This window comes from Cyprinodon variegatus, unplaced genomic scaffold, assembly GCF_000732505.1.
Source record: "Cyprinodon variegatus isolate N-32 unplaced genomic scaffold, C_variegatus-1.0 Scaffold57, whole genome shotgun sequence".
NCBI classification, from domain to species: domain Eukaryota; kingdom Metazoa; phylum Chordata; class Actinopteri; order Cyprinodontiformes; family Cyprinodontidae; genus Cyprinodon; species Cyprinodon variegatus.
Window position 1 is genome coordinate 691221 of NW_015150510.1, and position 8350 is coordinate 699570.

Below are 8350 nucleotides of genomic sequence, written 5' to 3' on the forward strand. Positions count from 1 at the left end.
TGCCTTATGCTGTAGGAACCCTGATAATTTATTAACATTAAATCTGATGTTATCCAACAATTATTTTGTATTCAAGTAGCCTTTCTGCTGAATACCATTTAATTTGAGTAATTTCTTAGATGACAACTTTTTTACAGTAGCATTACAACATTACATGTTATAGTACTACTCTAGTAAATTTTTTGGGTACTCTATCCATTTTTGTTTTCTTAATCAGGCTTTAAAGTTGGGTGTGGACTGAAAATCTAACTTGCATGCAACAGAAAACGATTAAATGTTTACTTTCCTCCCTTACTTTTTTGTTGCAGTAAATGGAAACTGGGAATCACTTTTGACTGCTGCTCATCGCTGTGCATTTGGCATAGTTGAGCATCCAGAAGGTGTTGTCATCTCTGTACACTATGCACCTTGCTTAGTAAAGAAGGTGAGTCTTTATGTTTTTATTATAATAAAATGCTCACTCCTCTCAGCGGGGGGGAATGTTAAATACTGACATTTGTGTGCAGGATGGAATGTACACCATTGAGTTGGCGGCTGATGCAGAGACCAAGGTTTCCTGTCCATCGTTGTCGGCGGCTCAACTCAAGTTGTCTGGGAGCCAAGTTGGGGGGTCTGTCCACGAAAGGGAAATTCTAGGCGAATGGATGCATCCCTTTCCTACACAAAATCCCTTAATGCTTCCTACGCGTACAGCAGATTCACAGGCATATGATTATTCTCAGAACCTGCAGATCCCTGGCGGGACAAATCAGGGTTCAAATCCTGGGTATTTTCCTTACTATAATTTCCCAGGTTTTCCTTATGCTTACCTTAAAAACCCAGAAACTACCCCTACTAAACAGCTCCAAAGCCCTACCACTGTGAAAAAAGTTAAACAATCTACAGATCATTCTATTGTTGGTCAATTCTATCCACAATTGCCAACAATGCCAGAAATGAGGCCACCAGTGACCAAATTCCCACCATCTAATTTGGATCAATATCCAAATAAACATGTTTTCCCACTTGACCCTCAGAGACCTGAGCAACCCTCAAGCTTCTCTAAAGTGCAAGGACAGAACATTCATTCATTTTATTACACAGATGCTTTATCCCAGCTCTCTAATTCATATCCGTTGTATCTTGAAAAATTACCTGAGGAACCGGTACAATCTCGTCCCACGTCTCAGAAAGGTCAAGGTGAACAGATGCCGGTCCATCTAATCTGCACTCAAGAGATGGTAGCCTCTCAGCCATCCGGACCTTCTTGGTTGTCATGGCTTGGCATGTTTCAGGGTGAATTGAATCAGCGATTACAACTTGTGTGTACCCAAATGGAACCAGTCTCCAAACCTGCAGATGTCTTTCATTCATCCCACCCTGAAGCTCCAAATCGACAAGTAAATGAGCTGTTCAACCTGTTGTGCACCTTGCAGGGATCGGAGCTACAACACTTAAAAACCTCTCAAGGTCAAATGTACTATTCATTCTACCTCTTCTGCAACCAGCAGAAACAAGCTTCAAAGCCTGCTGAATTTGCTCGGGCACAACCAGAAACAACAAAGGGTCATCTATACCAGGCTTTCTACCCTCTCTATTTTCAGTCACCTCAAAAACCCAGTGGAGTTACTCAGCCACCGCAAGCTGTAACTCAAGCCCAACAATACTCATATTGGCATCCCTTCTATCCCAAACCAAACCAAAAACCTGTTGTAAATCAGCCACCACAGCCTGGAACTCCTACAGACCAGATATACCAAGGGTCATTTCCCTTCTTTCCCCAACAAAAGCCAACCCAGAAACCTGCTGTTACTCGTCCACAACAGCCAGCAACTCCTCAAAACCAATTCTACTCTCATTTGTTCCCATTCCATCTGCAGCCAAAACCAACACAAAAACCAGCTGTAACTCCCCCACCACAACCAGCAGCTACACAAGCCCCGGTAAAAGGGTCGTTTCCTTTCTTTCCCCAGCCAAAACCAAACCAGAAACCTGCTGCAACTTGGCCATCACAGCCAGCAAATCCTCAAGCCCTGTTATACTCTCATTTATTTCCTTTTTATCCCCAGTCGAAACCAACCCAGAAACCTGCTGTAACTCTGCAACCACAGCAAGCAACTTCTCAACCTCAGGTATACCCACCCTTCTTTTACTTCTATACCCAGACAAATGCAGCTCAACAACCAGCTGTTACTCAAATGCCACAGTCTGCAACCTCTCAGAGCAAAGTCTATCAGCATTTCTTTGACTTGTACCCCAAACCAAAGCCAGCCACAAATCCCACTACAGTTGCTCAACCCCAGCAATTAGAACATCTTAAGGGCCAGGTATCCCAGCCACTTTACCATTACCACCAGAAAACTCAACCAAAGCCAACTTCAAGTCCCATAGCTGAAGATGAGTCACTGCAGCCAGAAAAACCTATTGGTCAAGAACAGCAAAAGTGCTTATATTCTCAGCTGTGGGCGGAAAATCAGCTGGCCAACACCCCAACTAAACCTACCCAGGGGCTTGTATATGGCCCCTGTCAATCAAAGCTGCCAGTTCTTGAAATGAGTGAAGGTGCTTTAGTGGGTAATCTCTTGCAATTTTCAGAGCAGCCTATTGCCAGCCTTCCACAGGCCCAGCGTGAATACCTCTTCAACTTTTTCCACTCTCAGCAGCCCCTGTCTGCCCAACAGTCTTATGCTACTTCTATGCAAAAGCTTGCTGCTTTAGCAAGCGAGCAGAAGCTGGACACTCTTGGAACAAAACATGGTAATCGTGTATTCTGCCCTAATTTTTGTCCATCTGGGTTATCTAATTGCTGCCTACAAATAGCTTTACATCAGCATCTTCACATTTCTGCCCCATTTGAGGTTAAACCTGAGCCCCAGACTTATAAAAGTTTCTCGCCTGCATCTTATTTTGGTGTTGGCCAAGGTTTGGAAACTGCTGAAGTACCACAAAAGCTCTCATCACCAGCAGTTCAGCAGGCTGCTGAAACCAGTGCCTCAGCACAAATTTCTCCTCAGTCTCAAACTCCTAGTGCAAACAGAGACTCTTTCAGACCACAAGATAGTGGCGCTACATTTTCAAGAGGTAGTCTTGGCATGATTGCAAATAGAGAACAATTTTACCCTTATTTTGGGACTGAATTACAAAATCCCTACTTGCCACATGTGGGACAAAATGGGTTGCAACCAAGCCTGGAGCAATTTAAATCTGAATATCCTGATGACCCATCTAAACTCTGGGCTTTAGGCAATGAGCAATCTAAGCCAGTAGTAGAGTATGAACCTTTCAACATTGGGTTTGCTGAACAAATGCTCCAGTCTAGGCCTGATTTAATGTCATATCTTGGCCAACATGTTCTACAGGTAGAACAGCAAAGTAAACCTCCTGATGAGCAGAAATCTTTGCACAAATCTGAATACAAACGTTCAACACATAACTTTAAACGTGCAATTGACAGGTTTTTCTCTCGCTACATGCCTGGAGATTCTCCTGCATCTAATACCTCTGTAGGTGTCAATGTATCCCAAGAAATGCTATCTGGGATGAGCTTAAAGAATTTGACAAAAACACACAAGCCTCAAAATTTGTTTTCAGAACCTCAGAGTTTTGTATTATTACAGGATGGCCCACCAGGAAGGGAGCCCCATCGATTAAGGGATTCTAAGGGTTCTTTTGGAGATTTAGCTTATGGTGCAAACTCAAAAGCTTTTGAACTCTTAAGAAATGCTGATCCCCACACTTTGGAGTCTTTGCAGGCAAAAACGCAAAAACTAGAGAGGCTGTGGGAAGGAACGTCTAGTCTCCCACCTGGTAACGTCAACCATATGCGGAGGGGTGACGATGCATCAAGTTCTTTCAACCTCATGCAAGATGACTCTAATCCTCTGGATGTGTACCCAGAGCAATCTTTCAGTGCTGAACAGTTAAAGCCAGAAATTCTGAAGTCGTTTGAAAATCTCTGGAAATATCCGCCACCTTCTGACTTCAGCCAGTTGTTTGTTGCAAATGTTCCAGGAAAGGCTGAAGAAAAAGGCTCGGACCAACTAGCACAGGGTATGTAATCATATCTTGAATAGTAATTTATTCCTATCTGTTTAGCTAATGTCTTTGTTTCTTACAGGAATTGAAAAACCTGTGATGGCCAAAAGAAATCCAAAAGATCCAAGTTTTCTTTAATAAATTTGAAAACTACTTGTGCTTTTTTGTATTTTTTTTTTTAAATCTTTATATTTGTATAGAAAATTTGAAAGGAGACTGCATGGCATCTGACTTAAGACACGTGACCAAACTTTAAAGTTTGGTAGTTTAGGCAGTGGTAGCCTAGTTGTTGGAGCACACGACAATTGCGGTAAGATCACTGGTCTAATCCTGAGCAAGAACCTATACCCCAAAAGGCCCCCTTGGCACCAACTTTTCAGCCCGTTGCTTCCCACGGGAGAAGTTTAAAGCAGAGTTTTGTAAATAAATACCTAATAACTACTACTCAATAACTCAAATACCCCAACTTTTTATTATGGTAATCTGTTTGAGGTAATTGAGGGGTCATCTTCCACTACAGTCTCTGGCCAGAAAAACACACTTTCAACTTTCAATGCCATCAACCTGGCAGCAGTCTTTTGGCTCAGTTCTGTCTCTTGCTGTGTGTTTGAATCTAATGGCTGCATCATTCGACGGCCGTAAAAATTAGGCTGGAAGAGTTTGGTTATATATTTAAGCAGTCTTGTGGCAGTCACTGCTCCTTACTCAGCATAAGCTGTTGCAAGGTAACTGAAACGGTTGATGCGCAAAGCAAGCAAAGATTGGATGCTAAATTTCACACATCTGTGCTAATTTTATTTGACCAGCCTGTAGTTCATACACTGCAGGTACTGGAATCTGTACTTGAGTGTAAGGCAAACACATTTGCACAGGGAAAGATAAAACCCTTCAATAAACCAAAATTTACCTGCAATTTATCTGGTTTACTAACAATTTAAATTTTTATTAAGATGCAATTGTTTTCTTGTACTATATTAAGCTGCATTTACAATATTCACCACCCCTTTTTCCTCTGAGCATGGAGCAGCTCGACCCACAATGAATCATGGGATACGTACGTAACTGACCTTAAATGCAGGGCAAAAGTAAGCTCCATTCGTCAGCCACGTATCATGAAACTTTGGATTTGATCAGGCTGCAGCACCGTGCTATGTGACATTCAGAGGATGCAGCTGCCAGAATGAATAGCCCAGTAAGGGCAATGGCATTATTAGCCACATGTTCTTTGCTGCACTTATCACAGCTCAGTGATTGAACACCCCTGGATTTTGGAGGTTTTAGGACATGGCAGGGCCAGCAAAGGTGAATTGGACTGCGTCAAGGCTTGCAAAAAAAAAAAGTGAATTTGAGCAAGGGGTTTACTCTGTGGTGACCTCTTATGCAGACCTGGCAATATTATTAGACCTAACTGGTTATTACTATAAAAGTGTTTTAAGTTTACAAATATAAAATCTGCTTTTGAGAGCAAATCAGTTTACTTGAGACAGCCTTGTATTTCACTAACTTGTATAAAGACAACAAATTTGAGCAAAAAGGATGTAAACTGATTTAAATCAAATATATTGTACGATATTACCATCATCTTCAGACATTTCGTCGATATGTATTTCCCAGCTGCATTGAGAGTAATGGTGCTTTGTAGCTCTGAGATACAGGGAAGTTAATGCGAGTGACAACGCTATTTTCCAAGTATCCTCTAGTGGGACTGCCACTCAAATTGGATTTAAATGCAGGAGAAAAATGACCTCACTACTGGACACTGATTTTTATTTTTTTACTGGTTTTGAAGGTGTGTTTTAAGACCAAAGGAGTTGGGGTGGGAGGTGCTGCAGGTTAGAGTACCATAGTGATATAACTTTAAATGTTGTGGTCTAGCAGATGACCTCTGAACTACATGCCTCCCGACACATCCACCCCTGTTCCAGCTATCAGAAGTGCCCTGTGTACAAAGGCATCCTGTTTGTTTGAGTTAACACAACAAACAGGACTGTGAACTTTGTCAATACCTTTTTAATGTACCCGTTGAACCACAGATGACAAACTTTTCTTGACCAGTAACTTTACTGTATTAAACTTGGGTTTAAGGAAAAAAAAAAAAAAAAGAGTTAAAAACAAGGATTGATCTTTATTAAACAATTGCATGCAATACTAACTATTAGTTTTAAGCTTTATTCACCCCATTACTTGTATTGCCAGTTAAAAAACTTTATTCCTATTCCTAAGAGTGATATATCACAGCACACTTACAGCAGTTCCTCTATCAATGTAGTTAAAGCAGCTATTGAGTCTTTAAGAGCTTAAGACATTTAGAAGAACCTGATCCTTCCTGGGCACAATTGCACTGGAGCAACAGGAACATTTTGAGCTGCAGGAGCATCGCCCACAATCGACGCAGGGGCCTCCCTCTTAACCACAGCGATGGGAACTTCTGCGCTGGCTGAGGAAGCATCTGAAGAAGAGTCGTCCGAAGCTGGAGAGGGACTGCTGAGGCCATCAGTGGAGACATTTATAGCAGGGGCAACGGGGACCACCTCAGCCGACTCTGCAGATTCCGCTGACAAATAGTCACTCATGTGGGGGTTGTGGTGAGCTGTGAGTTTGTGGTGTCCGAAGCCATGCTTGTGAGAATTTCTATCTGAGTGGACGTGAACATGTGGTGGCAAGACGGGCATTGCAGTGCTGTTGGCATCTACAAGCGGCATCTAAAAATGGAAAGATTTGTTTCAGTTTTTGGGTGGCTCAGAGCAACTAAAAGTGTAAAGAAGTTCAAGAACTTTACCAAAGTGGAAAACATCTTGCAGTTCACGCTGGGATCGTCCATCCCTTCAGAAGTACAAATTCCACGTGCCTGCAAAAAGTAGTTAGGCTTCTGTATACTGTGTTTTTTGTGTTATTTACTAAAAAAAAAAAAAAAACAGAACTCACAGTAACTCATATTCTTATATGCTCTCATTTGTACTTACAGCCATGGTGTCATTCAGAGGTACGCAAGTGTCGTTGACACAACTGGCCTCAATTACAACGAATTCTGAGATGTACCTCTGGCCGCCAGACACAACCTGAGACATTGAAAGGGTTATTGCATCTCAGAACATGTGGTTTCATGACTTTGACCAATAATGCATGTTAATGCATTGAGACCAACCTGTGTAGACATCCTGCCGACGTCCAACAGGGTGTATGTTAGATTTTGTGTCACATTGTTAAGCTTATTGAGTGAGGCCTTAACAAACTCCAGCCCTTGTGTGTGATTCAGAGGAAGGAGGGTAGAGCAGCCGACGCACACGTCCTCTCTTGATTCTGAATATCAACCAAAAAAGCACTCAATGAATCTATGCTGGGGTTTTTTTGTATTACTGGATGCAGCTGGCTTGACCCTTACCTTCTGTTTTGCATTTGAAAGCAGTGACGGTTAGAACACCGCCAACCTTCTTTAGCACCACATCACAATCTCCTTCGATCGCCTGCAGGATCACAGAGAGTCAGTGTTAAATACGGCAAACAGAAGGTTTACTGTAACTCATCTAAGAAGGATGATATGCGTCCTCACCGTCAGATGTTTGGGCCTCACTGTGCAGTTGGCAACAGGTGTGGGGTCCAGGACATGGCAGTCCGTCTCCAGTAATTCAACTTCCAGCACATATGTGTCGTCTCCCTCAGCCTAAGTCAGATTAAAAAAGATTTAAAAAAACTTTTCAGCATACATCAGTGTTTTCCTTTAATTATTAGATCTATAGAAATGCAATAAATTAACCTCTCCAGGAAACCGGTAATAAACTCGCAGACTTACCACATGGTAGATCTTGATCTCTTCTATCCTGTTCAGTGCATACTTGTAGCCATGGGTGTGATGTGCATTCAGGTAATCCTGAGCCACTATGGCAGCCTCCTCTGCCTCTGGGGAGTCGCATGCAGGCCGCAGCACATTCACCTGAGCCAATATCCCCCCCAGTAGTCCCAAAGCCACAGTAATGCTCAAGAGATGCATTTCTGAAAACCTTATCAGAGTAACGAGCCGAGCAGAAAACCAAAAGAAGAGACAGAGCTCTGGATGGCTGTGTTGTATTTATGCTGTGCTTTAAATCCATCCACGTCAAACACAGAGCTCACCCCTCCTCCTGCGTCACATGTGGGCTGCACCCGACATCAGGGGACCTGCCAAGACAAACGGAGACAAAGTCTAGCTTGGAACAAGGGACCACCGGTTCAAATAAGACGGTAGCACTTTTACAATAAAGGTACAGATCATATATAGTTTGTAACATATAATCCAGGACATGAAACCATTTTCTGTTCCTCTTAAGCTGAAAATTGATTTGCTTTTCTAGATTTATGG

At 42.4% G+C, this 8350-nt stretch overlaps 2 protein-coding genes across 2 annotated transcripts in view; one reads left to right on the forward strand and one right to left on the reverse strand.

Moving 5' to 3' along the window:
• LOC107082602 overlaps nucleotides 1-4152 on the forward strand; it is an 8430-nt gene extending 4278 nt beyond the window's left edge. The window contains exons 4-6 of the mRNA XM_015371371.1: nucleotides 309-424; nucleotides 507-4029; nucleotides 4097-4152. Coding sequence (XP_015226857.1) covers nucleotides 309-424; nucleotides 507-4029; nucleotides 4097-4152 — 3695 coding nt within the window. The remainder of the gene's footprint in view (nucleotides 1-308; nucleotides 425-506; nucleotides 4030-4096) is intronic.
• Nucleotides 4153-6013: 1861 nt separating this feature from the next.
• Nucleotides 6014-8063, reverse strand: ahsg (alpha-2-HS-glycoprotein). Its single transcript, XM_015371364.1, has 7 exons — nucleotides 7805-8063; nucleotides 7565-7675; nucleotides 7397-7478; nucleotides 7160-7314; nucleotides 6978-7073; nucleotides 6794-6862; nucleotides 6014-6716 (listed from the first exon to the last, which is right to left on the reverse strand). Exons 1-7 carry the CDS (start codon nucleotides 8000-8002, stop codon nucleotides 6321-6323), a joined length of 1107 nt encoding a protein of 368 aa, XP_015226850.1. The 5' UTR covers nucleotides 8003-8063; the 3' UTR covers nucleotides 6014-6320.
• Nucleotides 8064-8350: the final 287 nt, after the last annotated feature.

What these genes read in the sequence shown, in the direction of transcription:
- ahsg (XM_015371364.1), bottom strand. Translation starts at nt 8,002, where the DNA reads ATGCATCTCTTGAGCATTACTGTGGCTTTGGGACTACTGGGGGGGATA. An exon ending in AGATCAAGATCTACCATGTG is followed by an intron (nt 7,676 to 7,804) that starts GTAAGTCTGCGA and finishes AATCTGACTTAG; the next exon opens with GCTGAGGGAGACGACACATA. An exon ending in TTTCAAATGCAAAACAGAAG is followed by an intron (nt 7,315 to 7,396) that starts GTAAGGGTCAAG and finishes GTTGATATTCAG; the next exon opens with AATCAAGAGAGGACGTGTGC.